General features: G+C 40.3%; 5 protein-coding genes across 7 annotated transcripts; 1 reads left to right on the top strand and 4 right to left on the bottom strand.

The window, feature by feature from the left end:
• Positions 1-75: 75 nt before the first annotated feature.
• On the bottom strand, positions 76-6921 carry olfml2ba (olfactomedin-like 2Ba). The gene is made up of 8 exons (XM_069150306.1): positions 6522-6921; positions 6139-6402; positions 5774-5881; positions 4091-4264; positions 3425-3653; positions 2024-3067; positions 1512-1688; positions 76-1415 (listed from the first exon to the last, which is right to left on the bottom strand). The coding sequence occupies exons 1-8, from the start codon at positions 6687-6689 to the stop codon at positions 802-804; spliced, it is 2778 nt and encodes a 925-aa protein (XP_069006407.1). The 5' UTR covers positions 6690-6921; the 3' UTR covers positions 76-801.
• Positions 6922-7256: 335 nt separating this feature from the next.
• On the bottom strand, positions 7257-12037 carry LOC138198735 (torsin-1A-interacting protein 2-like). Of its 2 annotated transcripts, none has more exons than XM_069150328.1 (8): positions 11930-12037; positions 11222-11315; positions 11039-11116; positions 10878-10955; positions 10568-10744; positions 10002-10151; positions 8901-9095; positions 7257-8666 (listed from the first exon to the last, which is right to left on the bottom strand). In XM_069150328.1, the coding sequence occupies exons 2-8, from the start codon at positions 11262-11264 to the stop codon at positions 7903-7905; spliced, it is 1485 nt and encodes a 494-aa protein (XP_069006429.1). In that variant the 5' UTR covers positions 11265-11315; positions 11930-12037; the 3' UTR covers positions 7257-7902. The 2 variants fall into 2 exon arrangements, with proteins under 2 accessions (XP_069006429.1, XP_069006430.1); XM_069150329.1 differs by having other exon boundaries at positions 10631-10744.
• A 12-nt stretch (positions 12038-12049) lies between these two features.
• On the top strand, positions 12050-16335 carry LOC138198730 (torsin-1A-interacting protein 2-like). Of its 2 annotated transcripts, none has more exons than XM_069150322.1 (8): positions 12050-12321; positions 12557-12679; positions 12796-12951; positions 14086-14190; positions 14274-14411; positions 14508-14645; positions 14729-14782; positions 14884-16335. In XM_069150322.1, exons 1-8 carry the CDS (start codon positions 12270-12272, stop codon positions 15666-15668), a joined length of 1551 nt encoding a protein of 516 aa, XP_069006423.1. In that variant the 5' UTR covers positions 12050-12269; the 3' UTR covers positions 15669-16335. The 2 variants fall into 2 exon arrangements, with proteins under 2 accessions (XP_069006423.1, XP_069006422.1); XM_069150321.1 differs by having other exon boundaries at positions 12053-12327.
• A 1119-nt stretch (positions 16336-17454) lies between these two features.
• Positions 17455-22548, bottom strand: LOC138198738 (mucin-12-like). Its single transcript, XM_069150334.1, has 14 exons — positions 22309-22548; positions 21547-21745; positions 21255-21397; positions 20991-21088; positions 20407-20905; positions 20273-20326; positions 20118-20180; positions 19401-19484; positions 19135-19226; positions 18973-19031; positions 18803-18870; positions 18502-18672; positions 18366-18409; positions 17455-18279 (listed from the first exon to the last, which is right to left on the bottom strand). Exons 2-11 carry the CDS (start codon positions 21743-21745, stop codon positions 18839-18841), a joined length of 1323 nt encoding a protein of 440 aa, XP_069006435.1. The 5' UTR covers positions 22309-22548; the 3' UTR covers positions 17455-18279; positions 18366-18409; positions 18502-18672; positions 18803-18838.
• Positions 22549-23568: 1020 nt separating this feature from the next.
• Positions 23569-25255, bottom strand: xcr1a.1 (chemokine (C motif) receptor 1a, duplicate 1). Its single transcript, XM_069150346.1, has 2 exons — positions 25225-25255; positions 23569-25142 (listed from the first exon to the last, which is right to left on the bottom strand). The coding sequence occupies exon 2, from the start codon at positions 25130-25132 to the stop codon at positions 24119-24121; it is 1014 nt and encodes a 337-aa protein (XP_069006447.1). The 5' UTR covers positions 25133-25142; positions 25225-25255; the 3' UTR covers positions 23569-24118.
• Between the last annotated feature and the right edge of the window lie 145 nt (positions 25256-25400).

The raw sequence follows: 25400 nt of genomic DNA, 5'->3' as shown, positions 1-25400 counted from the left end.
TGTGTGTGTGTGTGTGTGTGTGTGTGTGTGTGTACGTGTGTGTGTACACATCTTGCTTGTAGAGGAAATTCTATAATACTGCATTATTTTAAAATGTTCTTCTCTAGGTACAATAGATTGATTGTTCCTGGATATTTTCTCCCAAAACAACACAATTTACAACCAGTAACAGTTTGCTAAATTACAGTCTTGAACAGTCATTCTTTGTATGTCTGTATTTATGTTTCTTCTTTCCTTTCCTGCCTTGTTGCTTCATATGCTCCCAGTTGAATTAACACTTGCAAGCCACAATTAAAGCCACTTTAACAAAGAAGACATTTTCCGTTAGTACTTTCTAACTTTATTGCAGTCTCCTCAAAACAGTCTGATATGGAGGGAGTAAGTGCTTTCACAAGAAAAATGACCTGTGGCATATGATGCAAAGAAAAATACAAAATGATATGTATAAAACTAAAAATATTGGATTTGTCCACAAAAATTGGAGATTGGTTTCACTATATGATTTTGATGTGTTTCTTTGACCCTCTGACTTGATAGGTTTCTAGATTTATTCATCAGATGGAGTTTTTTTTTTTTTTTTTACAGCATATATACAGTACAACTTGATGTGATGTGTTAATCAGGCTTAATGTTTCATTTATTTCAGGTACTACTAAAAAAAAAATATTGAACAGAACAATTGAATACAAAATACAGAGTTATATTTGTACATTTGGCCCCCATTTGCCTCCATACTGACAGCCATGTGGACTGATCTACAATCCATTCAAACCATAGAATTAATGATTAAAAGGGCTCTTACTAAGGGTCTACATAGGCAAACTTGATGTTGTACGTGACTTGGTGTCCATTGTCCCACGCATACAAAATACCCTCTTTGGGATTGTAGTCAATCTGCGTGGTGTAAGTATAGTTGTTGGTGAAAGGCATTCTGGGGATCATTTGAGTGTTTGTGTGTGTGTCGAAGGCATATTCCAGGTTGGCGTCCCTTTGGTTGTAGCTGTCAACAGCATACAGGACACCGCATACAATGAAGCAGTTCCCGAAGTGGTTCCTCCTCAGCCCAGTTCTCCAAGTGGTTTCCTTCTGCGTGCTGAGGTCTGAGGGGTTCAGTCGACTCAGAACAACCACTTCCTGTAAGAAGCCCTCGTCATCCAGTGCAGGGTAGATGATCCACAGGCCACTCTCGTCCACAGCAAAGTCGATGTCTGAGTGGCTGCGCCACTCCCACGGCGATGATGACTCTTCAAACAGGGCGTCATGCAGCATGGTCCAGGCAGCTACGTAACGGTGTCGCAGGTCAAATTTGATGATGTCACGGGAGAAAGCTCGGTTGTAGTAGAAGGCCCCGCCGTAGACCACATGACCTGTGCCAATCCAGTTGTAAGGAAGTTTGTAGGAGGTGGAAAAACGGCCTTGAAAGGGAAGGATGGCAAAGTATGAGCTTTATAAAAACTAAAAGGGAAACAAAAGCTCGTTCACTACAAAAACTGGTTACCGCTGGCTCTTACCTTGTTTAAAAACCTCCAGGTTGCGGAATTCCAGGAGATTGTTTCCGTAATAGAAGTTAGTGACATAAATCTTGTTATTATCAGACTTTGGATCCTTCATCCACGTGCCCTCATTCTTGCCGTAGGTGTTGTGAGTTACTGGTTCAGAGATTGTTGCCAAAGTATCCTTACAGTCCGCTGTAAGAAACAAAAAATACAGTGACAGCAATTAGAAGCAGTTTAAAATCATCCCAACTGAGGTCAAAGAGTCTGAAAGCGCTTGTTTCAACCTTTTTGAACCACAGGAAGAGTGAGATTGACACAACGGACAGAGCACTAAATTTACAAGTTGAGAAAATAGAATGGAAAAATATAATTTGGCAAATGTTAACAAGAAAGCTTACAGCATTCATTTTTGTAGCTATCTTTGAGGGTATGATCTTAGAAGTGCTTGCAATGGTGTTTTTTTTTATTCATACTAGAGGTGGCTGCAGGTGGCCATGGAGGGTACAAAATTACTATTTATTATTTACCAGGTTTCCTTGAAGTTGATTCCTCCTGCCTTTGCATTGGCTCATCTAATTCCAGGTGTCCTTCCTCCCCCTCTTCCCAGCTGATTTTGTATTTCTGTTTGGTTTGAGCCGCCTGTCTGGTTGTTGTGGTGGTGGTGGTGGTGGTGGTTGTGGCAGCTGAAGAAGAGGCAGTAACAGTTGTGGTGACAGGCAGAGCTGTGTCAGGAGGAAAAGTTGTCAGTCTCTGTGTGGTAGGAGACAAAGTTGAGCCTGAAAAGTAGTTGGGCTCGGTTTCTTCTTGTGGTGTTGAAGTTGCAGCTTGTGTGGAGATCGCTATTGTGGAAGCAGCTGTGGATTGTACTGGTGCTGAGGTCAGGCCAACGTGAGTTGTGATGGTCATAGTAGACGTTGGGCTGGTAGTTGAAGCCTCTGTTGTTGGATTTAGTTCAAGAGTTATTGGATTTGCATCAGCGCTGCCAAGTGTTTTGGATGGCATTTGGACTTGTAGCTCCAGGGTAGAGGTTTCCATCACAGTGGTGGGTCTATTTTTGGTTGTTAATAGTTGCTCGATTCCCTGTGTGGTCATATTTTCAGACGGTTGGGTTGTATTCATTGTAGTTTCGGTTGTTCCCTTGGGAATGTTGCTTAAAGAAGTGTCCGCTGGTTCAGCCATCAAAAGGATCGGCCACTTTGTGATTCCAGCAGGGGCTCTCTGTGTAGTCTGAGGCGCTGTGTCAGTGATCCTGTTTTCATGTACTATAGTGCTTGGCCCAAATGTGATGCTTCTCGTCGCGGAAGTGTCACTCTGTGCAACTGTAGTCACATCCACTGGTGCGGTTCCAGTCACACTGATGAACTCATTGGAAGGTTTAGAGGTGGGTTCAGTTTCTTTTGGATTTGTCGATTGGCTGATCTTCTTAGAATCGTGCAAAGGACCTGTTGTCTTTCGTCGAAATGGTCTCGGTTCTGCTCTCGCCCCGGGATGGGGAGCTCTGTGTTGAAGAAGATTCTCCTCGATGAAGAGGTTGATTGGGCCATCGCCGCTGAATCCATGATACTCAAAAACTGCAAAAGGCAAAGGAAAAAATTTGGTCAAATTTGAGCGCCATGACAAGATGTGAAATGAGGGAAAATTATGCAACGCAATCCAAATTGTAAGTCAGCTCTGTAGAAACCACAGGATAAAAAAAACATTTTTATCAACAGCTGACAGCAGCTTATAGATGGTCCTGACTGGCAGCTGAGCTGTTTTTGGATCATACTGATCAAATTCAAAGTCAAAAATGCAAAGTCATTTTGTGGGGGTTGTGATGCCTTTTATTTCATTCATCCACAGTTTATCCACTGTTTTGCAGCAGTAGCAACATTGTAGGCTAGAGAAGAGCACAATGTTCTCATAGTTGACTGATGGTTTACACTTACAGTTCTCTCCGGGCTCCCCATCATCCGCCACCATCGGATCTGGATCAGATTTATAAAAAGTCATTCCTCTGATGATCATTCCATTGGGGCCGGTCTTTGACACCTGAGGTTCCTCCTTGTTCAGCACATTTTTGGGAGTCACCTGAGGTCTGTCCTCAATGATCTGACTGGAGCCATCTGTCTGTAGGACGGGTGGATTTTCCACAATAATCTTCTCTTTATACTTTTCCTGTTAGTGACAGACAGACAAGACACACAAATTCTATGAGGCCAAATAATTCACTCTGCAATACGATGAGACCAATACATTTGTTTGGCTCTAAATTGTGCCAAATAATTGTCCATACTGATCAATATAAAAGGGATTTCATTAAATAAATTATTATACTAATACTAATAAGAGTTACTGTATAATTTGTTTTCTATTTATAATGATACCAAAGACTAATTTTATAACAGGTTTGTTGCAACTACATTTTTTTAGGTGTTTTGTACAATAAAAGCATAAATAATCAGCAAGTGCTTACTTACGGCATGTTCTTTTCACCGATTACAGACAAATAGTTACTTAAACTACCAGTGGTTGTCTAGTTGCTGCTAAGTTATCATATTGACCCCTTTTGTTGACTCTGTGATGTCATGTCAGTGTTAAGACATCACACTTACCTCTGGGTTTTGAAATGCTCCTGCCCTGCTGACCTCACCGAGTCTCTTCTCGTCCTGATGCTGATGAGGAAGAGGAAGAGGAAGAGGAGTAGGTGGTTTCTCAGTCACATTTGCCTGGATCGGAAGACTCTCCTGGGCCTTCACCTCATCCGTAGTGTAATTCAGAGTCACCACCTTCATGCAGTCGTGGACAAATCGAGACCGGAACAGAAATATGAAGTGTTTTATAGAGCAGTCCTGATTACTTACAGAGGGAGAGAGATTCAAGTGGATCACCTGCTAAGAATTTAACTGCAGACATTTTGACTTATCACAGCAGGAAAACAACATTAACAATCAATGTTTTACTCAAGTGCCCCAACAAGCTGTAACAATACAGGACCCTGAAGCTAGAGCAGCTAGATGGAATTCATTCATTTGAGTATTTACAGCTGTGCTTTTTCTGCTGTGACGTGTCTGTGAAAAAGGCCCAAACAGTCTCAGAACGGTGGATGTGCCTTTTCTAGAGTACAGTGACCCTCTTCACCCACTGTTACTCTGGACAACTGACCTGTTCATGTCTTACACCAGGAAAGACATGGCTTTAATTAATTTAAAGAAATTATGAATACCATTGAACACCCATTACCCATTCATTTTAGTTTCCTATGCTCAGCCAACTCTTTAAAAAGCAAGCGTAACTATTGCTCTGACAATTAGTTCATCACAAAATATGGCATGTTATGTGTGTTATGTTAATTTTTGAATGGTGCCACAGGACATTCGCGTCATATTTATATTATTAAATAGTTACTGCAGTAAAATCTTTAAATCCAATTCATGCACTACTTCAGTAATAAAGACACACACAATTAACATTTTGAACCAGTTGTACAATAGTTGGGAGTTTGACTCTTGGCCAGCTGCTGTTTATAGTGAGGTGATAAAACCCATAAAAAGTTTGAGGACTAAGGATGTTTAGTTTTTTTAGACATTGCAAGTTGTTTCATTAAGATCATTTGACCATGTTTGACTTTACTGCCTGACAATAACCCACAGTACACTTACACAGATGTTTTCTGTTATTTTTAATAAAGTTAATAGACTCCTCTCTGAGCAGGCATTTAACCCTACGGTTGGTTTTGCTGCACCTGTTAAAGCAGGACAACTTTATGATTTATGCTAATGATGCATTTCAGGATATGAAATTTTATGACATCAGCAAGTTTCTAAGTTGGATAGACATTAAAAATGTTCAATACCTCTCAGCATTGTTAACGTGTCCCACATTGTCTCCTACAATATACTTTGTGCCACACATTTGGCTTGTTGGGATCTGGTCACCCTGTATTCATGGATCCAAAGCTTTAAGCCAACTAATTTAACTAAAAGTATTACTGTAGATAATTTAATAAACATTTAGTTAATATTTTATGTTGGTGTACAAAGGAAAAAACTAAAGAAGGATTTTGTTGATTATTTTGTTGATGTTTAAAGGCATCCATACCCAGGAAGATAAAGTTCCACGTGATGGAAAGCCTGAGCTCTCCTTCAAGGTCCAACTCCTAATAAATCTTTAAAAAAAAACTGCTCCTGATGGAGTCATGAATTGGACGCAGTGAATCCAGAAGCCACCACTATGACACATTACTACGAATATGTTTCATATATTTGCATTCATCTTCACACTGTTACTGTAGCTACCTTTTCGATGAGCTCCACGCGATCCAGGAGTTTATTGGTGACGGAGTGCAGCTTCAGTAGATCCATACCATAGAAGGAGCCCTCTAGCAGCTCGAGGATGGTGGACAGCTAAAATGATCAAGTGAACTCAGTCAAAACCAATTTAATACATGCCATGCGTAAAATAGGCCATTCAAACTTGGAGTCTCTGGATATGGGTAAAACGAGGGGTATTCCTTCTTTTAATTTGATCAAATGTGATATCCATGCCTCCAGTGATCCAGATTTCTCTAGAAATCAGTAGACGAGAAGGAGAACAGCCGACTGGCTCTGGAGCATGGTGACCTATGTGCACGGGAGGCTCTGGCATGGATGGAAAAATTCACCTTGACATTCTCCTTTCCAGCTTCCCTAAGTTTTTTCAGCCTGAACTCTCCCTCGCACGGGTTGACCGCTGACGGAGGAGCGATGCAGGCGCACTTGCACTCTGGTCCAGAGGTGATCGTCTCCACAGTGTAGAAGTCCTGCGCAGTGGCGCTCCCTTCTTCTATCCGCCGACAGGCGCTCCTGCTCAGGGGTCTGACAACACATTTACACCGACAGTCAGAGCCTTCCGACAGGGCTTTCACTTTGTCATAATCACCCAGCAGCTACAAAGAGAAGAGGACGCATGTAATTTCACCAGGCTCAATAAGAAATGCTTCCATTTTTACGCATAAAATGATGAAAGAAAAGTTCAGAAACAAAGTAAAAGGACGTTATCTCCTACCTTAGAGAGTATGCTCTGCTGACCATCTATCTCCTCTTGCAGATTGTCGTTTTCCCCTGCAGTGCTTTCAAGTTGAGACCTGGGACCTGCACCAGATGACTTTGGCGCTGCAGAGCCGCATGAAAAAAACGCGCAGCACATCAGTATGACAATGCATAACTTATACATGCTGCGAGGCTCCCAGAGCTCCGACAAGAGAAATACTGCTGCAAGTACGCAGGCACCGCCAATTCAGCGGCAGCACAATTTCATAGCCGGCTTCTGATTCCAAAATCAGACAAATGTATCAAAAATGGCATCAGGTGGCAAGATCAAGCTTTACAGCGCGGTGTCATCTTTTTCATAGACCCAATGAATGTGGGTTATTGAGTCTAGAAAAAGCGTGCAGTCTGCGAGAGGGCAGTCGGCATCTGCTGCTGGAGCAGCCTGACAGGAGGCGGGTCGGATCAAACTGGCAAGGAGGAGTTGACCTGCTTCAAAGGACTTCTCAAACATGATGTGCAGCTTTTTACAATCAGCCATGACTTAAATTTGCGCCAATATCTTCAATCTAATTTTTATTTATTTTTTATTTCAAATTTAACTTGCAGTTAAGCCTTATGAAACATATTTGCAGTTTTATTTAAAACTTGCAGCCTGTTGCATGTTAGTTTGATGCCCCGCTGTCACTTTACAGCAGCTCAGTTCCAGCTGTCCGTTTGCTGCCCTCTAGTGTTCACAATAAAAAAAAACGCATTTCAAATTGTAGTTTATTTGTATTTTAAGGCACATTAAAATTGATGCATTTATGTTCACCCATGAAACCTTTTCCTGTGGTGCAATATGTACATGTATAAAGCAAAACGTATATGGGATGTTCAGTTAAGGCCCGTGGTGCCATGTAAATTTGAGAATTACAGAAATGTTGTTATGAAATAAGAAACAGTGTTGTGATACCGAAAGAAAAGAAAAGTTTGTGATCATAATCCTTAAAACAATCGAGTCTTACATTAAATACATTTTTAAAATGCACCAATTACCATCAATATTGTACATATATTGCAAAATTCAAATGTGCCCTCAGTTCACTTTGTTTTCTAATCTGTCAAAAATTACATTTGATCAAAATATTTAAAGAATAAAGTGCCTCAGCATTTTTGTCATATCGTTTTTTGAAGATGAATGTTCAGAATCCCACAGAATAATGAGCCTTTTTTTTTTTTCCCCTACTTAATTGTTGATGTCTTCATCTGTAATGAGCTTCAATACAGCACATGTAAGAAGCCTCTGGGTCTTTGAAAAGGTGAACCAGAGTCATCCAGTGACCGATCTGAGTGTTACCGTGTGCTGCAGTTCAGTACACAGACTAAACGTTGAAACAAGATTGTCTGTTCTACGTCTGCTAACACCCGTCACGTTCTATTCTTTCCTCGGCGGCCACAGGCAGGATGAGGTGAGAAATACGGCTCCACAGTCCACCGTACTTGTCGAGGTCCATCTTGTCGAACGATACAGGGTGGTCATGAGAGAGAAACTTCTTCTGAAGGTGGTCGTCCACCATCTCTTCCACAGCACTCAGGTGAATCTTGGCAGGAATCGCTTCCTCTTCCCCCAGCAGTACCGTGAAGATGATAAAAGTCTTCTTGTATGCCGCGTTCTCGTGGTCGCAGTAGCGATAGAAAATGAGGGTCGAGCCTGGAGGCAGCTCTTCGAAGCGGTGAATGACCGCCACGGGTTTGTCTCCCTCGAAAGCTCTCTGCAGTTTGCTGTCGATGTCCAGCTTGACCTGGTCGCTGTCCTGGCCGGCTTTTCTGGCTCCATCAATGTGGAGGACGGAGGCGTTGTGGGCAAAGGAGAAGGCGGAGGCCAGGCCCTGAGCCAGGCAGCGCAGCGACCTCTCAGCGCTGAGGCCTGCGGTCAGGATCAGACTCACTGGCTCTGTGGGCCGAGCGGTCTGGAGGTGCCTCCGCAGGTGGATCCTGCTCCTGTTCCAGAGCTCAGTACGCTGGTTCGGGAACAGAGTCTTTAATTTTTCCAACTGTTCAAGGAAGATGTCTATTTGCCGCACGTCGGTTTTCTGAGGTGGAGACTCCGATTGGAGGAGATGCTGCCACAAGATGGCAACAAGTGCCACGATACCCACTGCTATCAAGTATCTTCTGGTTCCTGTGGAGAAAGAGCCTGTGTTATTTCAACAAGTACTTTATACAGTGCTTATATTATCCAATCGTGCATCATGTAATACACAACACACTGTGATAGAGAGCAATATATTCTTAATGACATTCACTGCTGGGCTTAACTATCATGTGATTTTCAGGCTTTACTTCGCTCGGCTCATAACCACCGCAACACTGAAGCAAAAAGATCAAACATTAGGGAAGAAAATCATAAGATTACCTCCAGAAGTTCCAATAACCTCTGGAGCTATGGGTTCAGGCGGCTCTTGAATGATTGCGCTGATGCTTTCAACAGGCTTTTTCTTTTCATCGAACTCCTCCATTGGCATGCTCTGTGGCACTGGTGCCAGTGGCAAGGTTGTGATTTTCCCCTGTGTTTCCTCTTCTTCCTCCGGAACAAAGACATTCTTCACATCTGACCAGTGAAAGAAAGAAACAGGTTAACACAAACGTGCTGTCAAAATGCCTCCCAGATCATAACAGAGCCACCTGATGCCCAATCTGCAGGGGTCAAGCATTCATGTCTGTTCTGTTCTCTAAGTTTACACAACATATGCTCTCATCCACTTTTTGAAAATATGATGAAGGAGGACTCATCTGACCATGTCACTTTTTTTTTTTTATCCACATCTCCGTAGACCAGTGCCCGTGTCTTTTGCACCACTGACCTCTGAAATGTGCATTCATCTTTGTAATGAGTAGTAAATGTATTGAAACCGATTGCAACCCAACTGTAATATCCATCTCTATCTAACTGTCAGCAGACTGTTCCTGCTGATAGTTTGATCATGTCCTGCACTGACCTCCTCAGTCACCAGAGGGAGAGGTGCTCTTCTGTTTTGCTTTACATACCACAGTAATGCACAAGCATTACGCTCATCAACACTGTCGACTACAGTTTCAGACCCTGATGTCTTTCTCACTGATCTAAAAGCAGATGTCACTTTAGTCACTGTTCAGACTGAAACAGTTGAGCAGTCACTGTAAATGAACCGTCTTTCATTGTGACTTACATCTTTTCCTTTCTCAACCTTGATACAAAATCAGAGCCAGCAGGTCATACTCAGCATTTTTATGCATGACAATGAGCATGACTGTATGTTAACTATGAAGTGCACCTGGATAGAAGCATCTGCGTTCATTATGTTCTTCCACTCAAGTGTTTTTCAGGTTTTCCCTTGAATCTGTTTTCTTTCTCATCAGTGCCTGTGCATGATATCTTAAACACTTTGTGTTGTGCTTGTGGAACAAACAGAAGCTCAGCACTCCGAAACAAAAACAAATTCTACAGTCAGTGAGGTTTCAGAAAGGTCAGACTCACCTTCTCCAGCTTGAGTGTTTGTGTCATTGGTGGCTGTGGATTCTTCATTGAGCCTAACTTTGGGTCCATCTATCTGGTCATCCTTAGTGTCACCTTGGATTATTGCAGTGGTTGTTTCTGATGCTTCAGTCTCATCAGTGTGTTCTTCTCCTGGTAAGTAAAAAGTTAAAAAAAAAAAAAAAAAGTTGAAATAATTTGATTTCCAGAACAGTCTCAGCATCTGTGTTTCTACACCTGCATTAAAATGAGGTTTAATAAAAAGTTCCAGTACACCAAGAGTTGCCTTTTCTCACAGTAAACAAAACTAAATTAAACATGGACTGTGTATGAAAACTATTAAACTTCTGCAAGTTGCTGCAAAGAACTGACGTAAATTAAGCGACCAATTACATAACAAGAATTGTAAAATGAGCATAAACATTGCGTGGAGCATTGAAGTAACAGAATTTACAGGTTACTATCATTGACAGCTCTGACAAATAACACGAATTAGATGCCCGTAGCTCTTTAAAAAGTGTGAATAAATGAAAAATAATCTCCGAATCACTTCACAATAGAACATTCACCAGGAATTTCCCTGCTTATCTTGATCGGTTCCTCATTTTTTGTGGACTCTCTGTTGTAATCACCACGACTTTCATTATCAGCCTGACGAAGGCTGCTGTTCTCGTCCATATTCGGCGAGTTGTGTTCTTCTGGAGACAAAGATCCTTCTGGAAGAGGTGCCATCTTATTTTTGCCATCTACAACAAAAACAGAAATTAAGTGTCATCTATGTTACAGTCTGACTAAACTAACTGCCTTTTTTTTTTTTTTTTTTCCCAAGAAACCAATTTTCATTTTAATTCCAGATCTCATTTGCTTTTTATTTCTTACTTCCAACGTTTTGCTCCACGTCTTCACCATTGTCGTCTGTAGCTTCTGTGTTTTCAGATGCAGGCGACGGAGCTGAATCTTATTAGGTGAGATAAAGGCTATTTTCGATTAATACAATTTATGCAGGAACACGTCTGATGAAGACAGACTGAATAATTTACCTTCTAATTGTTGCCGCTTCACATTTAAAGCAGGTGGCGTAAACTCAACACCTGATGGGACATGTTTTGACGGCGTTTCTGGAAAAGAAAAATGAATCGTGTAAAAACACTGCTGCAAATAGTTTGCACGTAAAATAGTCCAATGAAAACAATACATGGCCTTTATCATTGATGTTGCCTTACCTGCTGTGTGCGTGGAGGCGATATCGCCAGCTTCCTCGGCCATGTCTTCGGATAGGAGCACTTCACTCCTAATGGTTTATTGGAGGCTTCAAGGCTGCATAAAACACAGGCATACGACATACACTACATTATATTTGTTTTTTTTGTTGTTTTTTTTTAACGCCAAGCCACGTGTTTATGAGTTTCTCGTCACTTGATCAAAGTCCAAATTGATGTTGTAAAACTGCTTGATGCACCTGCCAACACGGGGCGGGCTCGACAGCGGTCTACCACTTAACTTTAAAACTTGTTTTGAGCTCCTCAAGTCGTCAAAACTGTTGAGCACGTAACAAAACACGTCCGACGTAAACCCAAACACGGATTCACTTAATAGTCCATGTTCATGTTACCCGCCTTGTTTTTGTTGCTTATAATATTTGTTGGGCTAACGTGCAGCTGAATTTGCTGGGAGCAAACAGGAACAGACAATCCGAAGAGGAGAGTTACTTCGTTGGCTGGTTTATAGAGAATAAAAGAATAAAGTCTCTCAGCAGGTATCACACGTAAACTGCTGGTCACCAGGCTAACTGAGCTAAACTAGCCCCGGCTGACAGATGCTAATTTAACCAACAAGTTAGCAAAGCAATATCTGATTTGAGCATGGAGGAATTGCCTTCCTGTAACATTAAAAAAAAAAAACTTAACTCGTGAGTGGTTATTTTTAATTACCCGTTTGTACCAAATGCACCGTCGATCACATCGCCGTGGAATACGACCAATTTAATAACGCTTCCGAGTCTTGTTTTTTTTTAGTTACGTGTCGCACTTATAGATGACGTACCGAAATACTAGCGGAACCTTCAGCCGTGTCACGTTTCTTACGAATATAACTAAATGTGGCACAGCTTATTTCCGGACCCAAACGCGTCCTGTCGCAAAATGGCTCCCCTGATAATTACGAGGAAGTCCGCTGCGTGTCTGTGAGCTGTTTGTGGACACGATGTTACGTCGTATTGTTTAATTGATGTTTTTTTTTTGGGGGCATCGCTCGGTCGAGTCTTGGTCATAAATGGATTCTGAAAATTCCCGCCCCTTGAGACGGTCGACGAGGCAGTCATCAGGTAAAGGTGAGAAAATGAACTGTTATATTAGTTAGCTTAGCACTCGACGCTAGCTGGCTCCCAAGAGTTTTAAGAAAAATGCAGCATTTCTGTTTTGACTCGCGCCGGCTGACTTTTGCGACACGATTTTATGACACCAAAAAAATGTACTTTAAGTTATGGCTCGGAGTTCTTGGCTTGTTTCTATATTCTACAGAAGTTTAGGATTCTTAACTCACTGCAGTGATTTCTCCAGTATTTAGTTTGGAGCCGACTCCCAGGGGCCCTCTGAAGAGGACCAGGAAGGGAGGAAGGAACAAAGCTCCTGCTGGAACAGTCAACGGTACCAAAGATGTTGAGACCGGATCGGAGGATGAAGGTGGGATGCTCCAGTTCTCAGTGTTTGGTCAGACACGACAACAAGTAACCTGCAAGTCTGATCAAGCAGTGTAAACAACTGTCACATGCTTTTTTTTTATTATTATTACATAACAGAGTCCCCTCCCAAGAAGAGCCGTTTGGCTGCTGGAGGAGGAGAGGGCGACAGGGGTAGTGAAAATGAGATGCAGGTCCAGGACTCGGATGAAGACCAGGAAATGGATGTTGGACAGGATTCTGCTTCTGCAACTCCTCTACCAAAAATATACCACGGTAAAACCTGCAATAAATTCTCATTATAGATGGAATCATTGTCAACTTTCTGCTTTTAATAAACTACAAAAAAAAAACAATGACATAAAGCGCAGATAGCAGATTATCGTATTAAGATGCTCGAATCAGCTAATATTTTGATCCTTTACTTTATAAATGACAGAATAACATTAGACGAATGAAGTGTGGAACCCTCTGGTGGATACGATTTCCTCTTGAGAACCAGCCAAGGTTATATGTAATGCTATGAGCCTTTCGATCTATGTACAAATAATTGTAAGACTATTTAAGGGTGGCTCAAAAAGTTGCAAAGAGTGCTCCTGTTGCGTGTGAACGCAGCACCGTACCATGATGTGCACAGAGCAGGAGGAAACTGTGAAGAAGTATTGAAAGTCTCATCACAGCACCTGAGTTACGTTTTCGTGAGTGCTGGTCTGGGTACGATTTCTCCATGCACCCGAAACTTGAGTAGAGAGCATACATCAAAGTTTATGTCAAATTTTTGGGGAGCAGTAAGAAATCCCCCCCCAGAGAGCTTAATCCAGTGAGTAGGGCTGGTGTGGAGTCACATTTTTGTTGTTGTGGGTGAGAAACTGGTGTGTTTTCATTATGCTGTGAGCAGGGCACAATGTCATGTTGAAGAACCCATGTTCCATTATTCCATTGCTCAGGTCGTCATACCTCAGAATGTCACGGTTGATCTCGTTGTGGACAGTCTGACTGGGGAAAACATTCACGGTGCACAACCCCGTGAATGTCAAAGAAAACCAATCTTCTTGCCTTCCTGATCTGCTCCTTTTGAACAGTGTCGTTCTGCGGCACTGAAATGCACATGGCACTTGAAACGCATCGCCCGGGTCATTGTTTTATTGCCGTCTGCTTTCTGCAACATTTCAAAAGTTTCTGTTGTTGATGTTGTTGGAGGAATCGCTGATGCGCCCGGACCATTGGTCACAAAAAACGTGTGTCACTGAGGGGCTGATGTCCATCAAGTGGCGAAACTTGGAATACTTCTGAATTTTATAGCTTTCCCCTGCTCTGTGCACGTCACGCTGCTGTGACTTCATCACTGAATCTAATTATAGGCAGTTTGGCAGTTTATTTCAATCAAAGTTTTTCCTCGATATAAAACAGGCTCCCTTGGAGATGCGAGTTTATCCCCTCGGGTAGTGCTTGGTGAACGCTGCCGCACCAGTCATACTGTTCATGAGGATCCAGACCAGATGAAACCCAAGAAAGGTAGGAAAAAAACGATTGCTTAATTTTGCATGCAAAGTACTAGATTAAGGGAGGATAATCCACCTGACCTTGTTTGTTTTCAGTGCAACCATCTTCAAAAGCACCTGCAGCCCCCTCAAGGTCCGCCACACAAAACAGGTCAGCACCAAACATGCGTGATGTCCCGATCACCAGCATTGCTGAGTACCATAGGACAATGAAGCTCAAAGCCGAGAGTGCAGGTATTGTACAGCAGATATTGTTTAAGGAAGTTGCATTGAGCCCCTGTTTATATGAATTTACATCTGTGAAAAATTAACATGAAAAAAAATCTTTAGATAAACCCAAAGTGAACCACCTCATCCCAAGCGTTTATCCTGCCTCAGTGGAATCCTGCACAGTGAGGCAACGTATAAATAACATTCCAACACAAAAAGAAGCTGTTCGTCACAAAAAACCAGGTATCACATCTTCAGGTAAATATTTAAATCCTTAGAAACACCTAATATAACTCTGACATCTTAGACATGAATATAATGGAGATTTTTTTTTCTTTTAGAAAGAAAAAACAGAACTGCTGTTACCAAGAGAAGCTCTGGAAATTCCTCTAGAGGTAAGCTACAGCCTTTTTAATTACATTGTCTTTCCACGCAAAGATAATTATTTTTCTTTATTTGATGCACAACATTTGAAAATGGTGTTGTGTCCTTTCAGGATTCAAGGGGTGTTTATGGAGTGTGGTTCTCCTGGTGCTGCTTAGCTCGGCCACCTTGCTGGCTTACAAATTCCTCCCTGTACTGCGAAGGACAGCAGGTGGTGGAGGACTTCCATCCAGGGCTGTGGAGCCAGAAAGGTTTGCTGATTACTTGTCTCTTCTTGAGACCCAGTTCCCCAGTCAGCGGCTGGAATTGTGGAAGAGAAGCAAGATCCACCTGGAGAAGCACCTGAAAACAGCGGAGCCCACAGAGCCAGTCAGCCTGATCTTCACTGCAGGCCGCAGGGCTGAGACGACGCTGCGCTGCCTGGCTCAGGGTGTGGCCTCCTCCTTCTCATCTGCTCTCAACGTCTCCGTCCTTCGCATCAACGGAACAAGCAAAGCCGGCCAGGACAGCGACGAGGTGAAGCTGGACATTGACAACCAGCTGCGAGCAGCTTTTGAGGGCGAAAAACCCGTGGCGGTCATTCATCGTTTCGAAGAGCTGCCTCCAGGCTCCACCCTCATTTTTTACCGCTACTGCGACCACGAGAACGCGGCATACAAGCGCGTCTTCTTGCTGTTTACTGTGCTTCTGCCGCAAAATGAAGTCGGGGCTGAGCAGAGTTTGAAGGAGGTGGAAGAAATTGTGCACGACTATGTTAAGGAAAGGCTGGTGGGCTCAAACAGTGAAACTGCCTTCAATAAAATGGATACCGACAAGTACGGTGGACTGTGGAGTCGCATCTCCCATCTGATCCTGCCTGTGGTGTCTGAGGAGGAAGTAGAGCTGAAAGGATGCTGATGAAACAAGCCGGCATCCCAGAAGAGGTTGGGTTACCACACTGGTCAGGACTGAGAGTTCCTGGCACAAGTGGCTGTGAAACAGAAGCAACGTGGAAACATAACGTGTGCTGTGATATTTTACATATAGACTTGATTTATAATGTTTGAAGGATGTATTAATCTCTTTCTATCAGAGATGAGATTGTCCTCATGTTGCAGTTAAATCTGTATGATTCAGTTTATCTATATGGAAGATGCACATTAGTTCTTACGATTGCGTACATGTACGGACTTTTCCATAAAGATGTAAAAACAGTGTGGCACCATCATTCCACCCAAAACGTAGTGTTGATAAATAATGCTTTTCTTCATGCTGTTTTAGCCTACATTAATATATCGTTCAACAGATGTTTTGTTCAGTGTTTTTCATCAGCTTGGATTACTCGTTTATGGATCTGACTAGTGTTTTACTTTCTGTGGACGTTTATGTTTTAAGGTGGAAATTCACATTTTGTCTTTTATATCAAATCTCCGCGACGACTAATGACAGCATGGCGATGTGTCGCTTCATTAAATCCCGATATAGGTACATCTGGATAAGTTTTGCACTGAAAATGCTTGTTTTTGCTTTAACTATCCATCTTATCAGGAGTGCTGTCTTTTATTAAAATAAATATTTTATATTCTTTGTTCTTTTTTTCTGAATATATATATATTTGTGACATGTTTCCTAGATTGGGATATTTTTTGATAGCTGTATATATATATATTGGACAAGCTTGTTCTTTGCACTTGTTGTCAAAAAAACACTGAAATATAAACATTGTTGTAAACAGAAATTTTTGCAGGTTCTCCCAAACTGAATTGAATTTGTAAAAAAACGTTTTCACTAAATATTCGTCAGCTCATCCCAAAATGTGCCTTAAACATATGAAGATTCGACAGTGTTTGAAAAGCTTCAAAACACTCGTCAATCATTTGATAATGTATATTGACAACATCCCAGCTCAAACAAGGTTTCCTGCTCATGAATCAGATTTTTGCTAAATTCTAATTTTCATACAGCGTTATTTCCTGTGATACTACTCATTCCTCTTATGTTACCATTCTGAGATTAATTTTGTGTTGTTCTTATGAACACCTGACTATTTTCAATAAAGATTATTTTAATAAATACTTTTTTTTAACCTGTGATTTAGTTTGTGGAGATACAGTCACAAGTTCTTCATGATAGTTGACTTCATTACATACAAAAGGAGGGTACATGGTTATATGTGATACTGCCAAGAATATTAGTCCTGCTTTTGTTCATCGAAGGTTAAAGTATTGAGCTTTGAAACCAAGTAACAACTGCACAACACAGCAGGAAGTTAATCATTTACTAAGCAGGAGGTATGAGTCACTACTTACAGTAGTGTTTAAGGGTTCAAATGAAATGATTTAAGAGTTCAATGGTCTTTTTCATGGTCGCGATGTTTACAGACATGTACTGTACATCTTGTTTGCATGACATTAAAATTACATTTGGAAGTCAACTGAAACTAATTAAAAATATCTCCTGTCATTTTGCTGACAAGCGTTAAATTGAAAATGACGGTAACTGCTGCAAATCCTCAGAGGAAATTACAGCAAGTTCAATCATTTACTAAGTGCTTGATATATGTGTCTCTGTTTTGGCAAAGGTTAATGAGAAGTGAGTCATCAAAGTGACCACGGACATAGCTGAAGGTTGCTCATTTCAGAAGAGACCTAAAAATAGAAATAAAAATATATTCTTTTTTACATAAAATGTATTTGTACACACTGGCATGACTGAGGATAGAACATAGGGACACATTTAAAATTACGGCATAGAAAACAACTTTGATGTACACAACATTTCAGTCTCAACTGTTCACATGAATTTGACTTGTAAATAGAAGTCTAAGTTTTAAACTCAAAACATTGTTGCACTGAAAAAGGATTTCAGTTTCACTGTATATTTGTAGATAGATAGATAGATAGATAGTTACTTTATTAATCCCCAAGGGGAAATTTGTTCGCTACAGCAGCATTATAGGTACAGGAAAGCAATAAAACAACAGTAAACAGGGTCATGAGGTCAGCAGACTGACACTGACTTCATGACCCATTTACAGTGTGTACTATAGTTTCAGGGGAAATCTCTGTGATATGTGAGTTCTCCACAATTTGCGTCCTCTTTAAACCATCTATCTTTGGGATTCATTTATATTAGAATATTTGTAGCAAGGTTTACTTTTCATATCAGAAGCACATTCTACTTAGTTAATCACAGAAGGCATAATCACAACAGAAGTTGCATTGAGAATTAAGGTAACTTTTAAATTGAAATCAACGTGTGTAATATTTACAGCAAATGAGGCACCGGTCAAAGAGTCCCATTATCAATACAGTTTTCATTAATATTTAAAAATGTGCGACAAAACAGATAAAATATGTAAATCTGAAAAGCAACATACATGTAACATCTTCATAGATCTTGGGGCATAAACTTAATTTTTCTGACACTCAAATATGCCGACAATGACAGCTGCAGCAAAAGACGTAGTTCCAACGATAAGGATTACTGAGACAGCAATAGGAATTACTGTGGCTGCTCTCAGACGTTTCTGAAATTCAAGGGGGGAAAATCTGACGTGAACTTATATCATAACTGATAAAAGACTTGTTATTGTCATGATGTGAACAGACTCACCTGTTTGCGTGGTTGCCTCTGTTTATAGCTGTTTTCCAAACTCTCTGTAGCAAAAAATTACCAATATTATTATGTTCTTCATAAGAGTCTAGAATGTATTTCATGCATATATTCTGTCAGTATGCTAATCATTTACCCATTCTGATTCTCCTCTGTGTCCCTTTATTGTGAGCACTGAATACTAAAACCCAAACTACCACCAGGGAAATCCATGCAGTGAAAGCAAACATCACTTTCCCAAGCCAAGATTCTCTTCGGTTCTCGGCGCAGTTATCCATCTCCATAACACCAACAAAGATAACAGAAACTGTGTGGAAAACAAATTTGGAAATAGGATCAGATCAATAAAAAGGAAATGGAAGCTACGAAGAGATGGTACAAGCTGTGATATAGGTCTGATGTTTTAAAGCAATAGTTTGATATTTTGGAAAATGTACCATGTATGTTTGCATTCTTGACGACAGTTTCATGAATTAATATCCCAGAACTCTCTGCAAGAATGCACCTGCGTAAATATCATCAAAAGGTCAACCCCTTGCTTTAAATACATTAAACAATTAAATCTTTTCACAGTGAAATAAATGCACCAAAATTTTGACTTCCTTACTTGTGAAAATCTCATGGATAACGAAACACACTTTGACAGCAAAGTCACTGATCCCCTTTCTTGAACAGAGCAAAAGAGAAACAGAAACCACTGAGCAAAAAGTGTTGATGTGAAAATCAAATAAAAATAATATTTCAGCACAGGAAGTGGTATTGAACTTACAGTTCATGACTGGATCCAATTGACAGAGACACGATTACCAGCTCTATGGAATTAATCACTATCACCACACATACAAGTGCAATGAGAGTGACCTACATTAAACACATGCACAGACACACACACACGCAAACACACACACACACACACACACACACACACACACACACACACACACACACACACACACACACACACACACAATAAATATAAGTTTTGGTTAGTTGAGAAATATAGGGAAATGTTGTATATCAGTAATTAATACTGACTTTACAGGAGTCTCCCGCACAAACCAAGATCAGTGACAATATTTCAACTGCAGCACAAAGTGTGCTGCCCACTATCTTTGACACCTGCAAAAGAAAAACAAATGCAGTCAGTATTATCAACCTGAATAATGCTCATTTAGTGTTTATTTGATTTGATTTTATACACTTTATTAATCCCAGAGGGGAAATTTCTTCACTACAGCAGGGGGGCTCTCAGGGGGGAGATGCTGCAGCAGGCTGCCACGACCGCGGCGCCAGGTAACCTGACCTGAGGTGCATGTTTTTAGTATCAAAGTCTGATCACTTCATCCATGTGACCAAGTGAACGTTAATGCCAAATTTGAAAAAAAATCCTCGAGGCATTTTTGAGATTTCACGATAAAATTATAACTGAAAAATAAAAAAAATAAAAAATACGTACGTGCCCTACAAAGTACAATAAACAGAAAATGCAATGAATCATCTGAATAGATAAGACATACTATTAAAGTTCCTTTAGACTTTCATAAACTCAAACCCCTTTATTGATGCTATTTATAGTTAAATTCTGTCATTACAAAGTGTTTTTTTTGTAAGTGTCAGGGTCTGTCATTTGAGCGCCAGGTTACAACTACAGTACCTAACCACGACGAACTCAGGGAACTATGCAAGTATACAGGATGAGGAAATTGAGTAACAGTTACTATGACGACAAAAGGTGCACAGCTCATGCCTTACCTTATTTACATAATGATAAAAGGGGCTGCTGGCGAATAAGACTGTGATCACATTAGATATTTCCTAAGTAGAAATACAAAGAAAAATCTAATTAATTTTCATTATAATTTATTTGGGGATACGAGTTTATATACAGAAAATAACATATTGCTTACCAATTTAATTTCCTCCAAAACACAGTCCAAACACATCAGCATAGTAGTTTCTCGCTGAAGGAAAATAAAATAAAAACAGTGAGGAGTTATGTAAATATAACTGGTAAAGTTAATGTGTTTATGCACCTCCTCACCTCTCCAATGTTGAATGGTGTAGTACATGGATCTTTTAAGAGTGGCTCTGTAGTACTCTTTGTAGTACTTGGCTTTGGAATACTTGTTGTAGTACTTGGTTTCGGAGTACTTGTTGTAGGACTTGGCTGTGGAGTACTTGTAGTAGTACTTGGGTGTGGAGTACTTGTTGTAGTACTCGGCTCTGGAGTACTTGTTGTAGTACTCGGCTCTGGAGTACTTGTAGTACACGGCTCTGGAGTACTTGTTGTAGTACTTGGGTGTGGAGTACTTGTTGTAGTACTCGGCTCTGGAGTACTTGTTGTAGTACTCGGCTCTGGAGTACTTGTTGTAGTACTTGGCTCTGGAGTATTTGCTGTAGTACTCGGCTCTGGAGTACTTGTTGTAGTACTCGGCTCTGGAGTACTTGTTGTAGTACTCGGCTCTGGAGTACTTGTGGGTTGAGGTAAAGGGACACTCACGCGTTCCCAGAATGTTGTGAAAGACTGAACAAATGTGGCTCTGAAACATATTAGATAGGGTGCTGATATGAAAATAAACTGATTTTCAGACGTCACTCACTGTGTACAAATAGTTTAAAAGTAACCTGAAGATAACGTTCAGTTCCTGTTCCTGTCCCTGCGCAGTCCAGTTAACTCGGATCAAATTCTTTTGTCGATTGTTTGTTTGACTGACAGCCGAATCCTTAGAAGAGAAAGACAAAACTAAGGCAAGCATAACATCCAAAAGAAAGATTAATATGAATATCACTTAACTTTTTACTTGAAGTTTGTTTAAATTTAATCATTGAAATGGTGATTGAAAATATAGATATTTAATTAATGCATTATGAGATGACATGATTACTTACTGTTAAATCCCCGCATGTCAGGAGTTGAGTCGTATCAGGCTCAAGCATGATAAATTTTCCAACTGGACGGCCTTTGTCTTCCACCTCTCGAGCCTCCAACAAAAATCCTCTAAAATTTGTGGATTGCTTGCTCTTGAGCAAAACTGGAAAATTGTTTGAAAATTCATCACAGCAAAAGTAAGGGAATAGAAAATAAAGAGAGTAATAAACTTGCAAAATTATGTAAACGGAAATTGTAACAAAGATTGCTGTGATAAACAAGCCGTCAAAAAGGGTATGACAGCCTCTGTACCTGTAATAGGTTCTCCAGGTTTGCTTATAGGTAAATAATCAACCATAAAGGGGGGATCAGTGGTCTGAGGAGTGTAAAGGATCCCCCCTCTGCTTACATGCACAGGTGCCATTGATTCACACGACTTTGGGAATCTACCATCTGAAGACCCATGAACCTTTGTGACGATGGTAAAGCCAATCAAAATCCACATCCACATCTGTAAAAAAGGTGTCACACTGATGATGATGATGCACTGGTACATTAAGTATCTGTTCAGTTTCCTACAAATATTCAGATACAATTTACAGTTGTTTTGAGTCTTTGCTGCAACATGTAGGCTTTAAATCGCAGGGCGATTAAGATGAAAGTGTTAGTTTTATGCATATTTGAGTTTTAGAGCAATGCGTGGGACAAAAGAGCTGCAATTCGCACATTATTCAACCAATATGAATGTAAACACTCTTTGATTAAAGTCGATTTTTAACCTTGCAGTCATTGTTTGATTACAAATGCAGTTGTGTCAGAGCCAACATAAGATCTGTCGTTCTGTGAATCACTTGAAATATGAACTCTGAGAATTAATTTCTTTTGGAAAATAAGAAACATGTAAACATCACTGGGCCTAAAAGTATGATTTTTTTTTTAGACATCTCATTTTCTTTTTTATTAAAGTTCAAACTTTGATCTATAAACTGTTTTAAGACCTTCTTTACAAATATTAACTATTGAATGATTGATTTTTTTTTTTTTTTAAAGATTGTCAGAGCTCTTTTCTCTTACCTTAAAATGAAGTATTCGACTGCACCCAGTATCATGAAACAGTAAGTAAAGATGCCACACTACAATCAGGAACTCTCAATGAAACAAGGAAACTTGTTCTCTTCAGGAAAAATGGAAGAAGCCTTGTGAACATCTTAGAGGAAAAGAAACCGGGACAGTCAGGTCAGCAATGTGTGCTTGAGCGCAATGCTAAAACTCAGTAGACTGATTAAGGAAGTTAAAGGGTTCCTCTGACTACACAGGAGAAACCACCCACTTTTACAACAAAACACTGTTTCCCTTTACCTTTGATGCCCTATAGCTTACATTATTTTCACAGTTTTCTGGTTCTTAAAAGTATTGTGGTTCCTCATTTGCTTCAGTCATTCTTAGAAGTTTCAAGACAGTTCTCAAAGAAAAAGTAATCTTTGATTATTTGTAAAGGTGTCTGTGTGCGCCTACTTTCATATCCCCATATCATTAAATCTGGTTCAAGAAGCAGCTTCAGGGTTTTACAAAAACAACCCTGCAGTCTGCAGTCCATATGACTTGTCATTAGTATAATCAATGCAGAAATCATATTCAAAGACACCAAAGCCAGATTAAAATATTGTCACTGTGCCAGGAAAATGACTCAGCCAAAATATAAATTAAAAGTAAATAAAAGGTGCTCAAGTTGATAGATGCCCACAAGTATGATACACCCAACACTGACTGAAGTCTACAATAATACAATCATTCATTGACCTATAATCCTCAAATCAAAGCAACTGGCAATTCAAAATCAATTCGTAATTGATACAGGGAACAAAACCTTTTGCTTCTTCCGTCAAGTAAAACTGTGAATGTTCTTAATATAGCTATTGTAGCATTTGAAAAATTTTAGCAGTATAATTGTTGACAGTATCAGTGTTATGTGTTGAATTATTCAACCACTTCAACTGATGGTTCCTCTGATTACAGAGGGCAGTCCAGCTTCTGTGGAAAAGGTGTGTCCAGATTTGTGGTAAATGTTTGACTGCAAGGCATTGTGACAACTAGGAATTTACAGGCCAGCAAGCTCAAACATGATTTTTTTTCCTAATGTTGAATGTTTAACCTTCACTGTGACTGACGTATGTGTATTTTAAAATCAGAAGGCTGTTTTCATATTAACATGCTGAAGGAAGTTGTTTCTCTGTTCTCATTAAAAACCTGGTTTTAAGTGGCCCACATATACAATCATGATTTGTGATTTAAAGTTTTTTTTTTTCAAGATAAATTAAATTCTCCAGACACAAATTATTATTCAGAGAAGAGTATTATTGAGTATTATAAACATCTTGAAACAGATTAAACTATGTCAATATACAAGCTGCCAGCATTAAAAAAAAAAGGCTTGTTAACAAACCCACTGTATGATTATACTGCAAGATCTGTTCTATACAATGACAAACTGTACAAAGATTACAGGAAAAAAAAAATAATGATTACAGCAGTAAGAGAAAACTTACTCTACTATTGTAATTAAACATCTCATTTGGCAGTCAAGACATTTGTTGAAGTGGCTCTCCTTCCACTCTGACTAGATATATTTTTACATGACCCTCCAGCATCAAATTAATTTATGTAACAATTTCAGTCATATTATGACTAAGACTAAAAACAGACACACACATGCAATAATATACAGCAAAAGTCAGACTTAAGAAAATTGCAGCATGCTTGAAATCATAACCTATTAGCCAGTTTGTGCTCTTTGTAGAGATTAAATTGATTTATAAATGCATGCTTGACTTATTTTTTAAATCAGTGGCAGCAGCACATGCGAGAAAATGATCAATTATAGCAGCTAGTACATTGATCCTTGTGAGATGAAGTTTTTCATTCTAACCTGCTGCTCCTGGACTGGACTTTGCCGTGTGAACATTCGATGCAGCATTGACTTTAAATGTCTCCTAAACTTCACACCGACTAATGCATAGAAAACAGGGTTCAAGCAGCAGTGAGAGAAAGCGATGAGTCGGCACACATAGTCTGCGTAGTCAAGATGGATACTTGCTTTGCAGTCATTAAACGGTTCAACCAAATTGTCACCCAAAAGCTTCAAAAAGATGGTCACATTGTATGGCACCCAGCCGATGAAGAACACAGCCACGATAGAGAACACTAACTTGACTGCTCTGTTCTTTGTATGTGATCTGGCTCTTGTGATCCTCCCGAGTATTTGAATGTAGCAAAAAGCCATCACCACAAAAGTAATCAAGAAGAAAACATTCTGCTGGGAGACAGCTATTGTTTTCCATTTGCGAAGACTGTATTCACAGCCCACGGTGTGTTTCCCCTTTTGGTGGATCTCCACGAGGGAAGTGTAGAACAGGGAGGGCATCGCTGCTGCAATGCTGATTATCCATATTAGGACAGACACAAAAACGCCGGTGATGAATCTCTGTTTGCTCACATCAGAGAGAGGGTGCACCACAGCCAGATACCTGTAGATGGTCATGGCGGTCAGGAAGAGGATGCTGCTGTAAAACCCAGTGTAAAACACATATGACACAACTTTACAGAGGGTGTCTGAAAACACCCATCCCCAGATGTGGTAAATGGCCCAAAAGGGCAGACCGGTGGTGAAGACGAGGTCAGAGATGGCCAGGTTGAGGATGAAAATGTTGGTGAGAGATTTGAGGTTTTCATACCCAGCCAGGATTATTAGGACAAGGATGTTTCCTGTCAGGCTCAGCACGATCACAACAGAGAGGATAACTGGAATGACAATGGATCCAAATTGGACCAGTTCTTCCTTTTCACAGACTTCATCCTCATAGTCAGTATCATATTGGCTGTCGTTTAAATAGTCATCCATTGCTGTTAAACTGTAAAAAGAAGTGCAGCATTATTGTGTGAATTTCACAACATGTTACGCTGGATCTCCTTGTAAAGCACCAAATTACTTACCTCTTGCCCGATGAGACTGACACGCTGGCTGTGATTCCTTCTGTGCACTAAAAAGAGAACTCAGAAGGGTATAGCTTTAATAATGTCATGACAGATTACCTTTTCTGTTCCCATTCCTACTTCTGTGACCAGAACATACGCCCTCAGTTCTGCTGAACCTGCGGTTAATGGCCCAC

This window comes from Embiotoca jacksoni, unplaced genomic scaffold (genome assembly GCF_022577435.1).
Source record: "Embiotoca jacksoni isolate LCO1_2020_lvr unplaced genomic scaffold, fEmbJac1.0.p SCAF_16, whole genome shotgun sequence".
NCBI lineage: Eukaryota > Metazoa > Chordata > Actinopteri > Embiotocidae > Embiotoca > Embiotoca jacksoni.
This window is presented reverse-complemented; position numbering and strand designations above follow the sequence as displayed.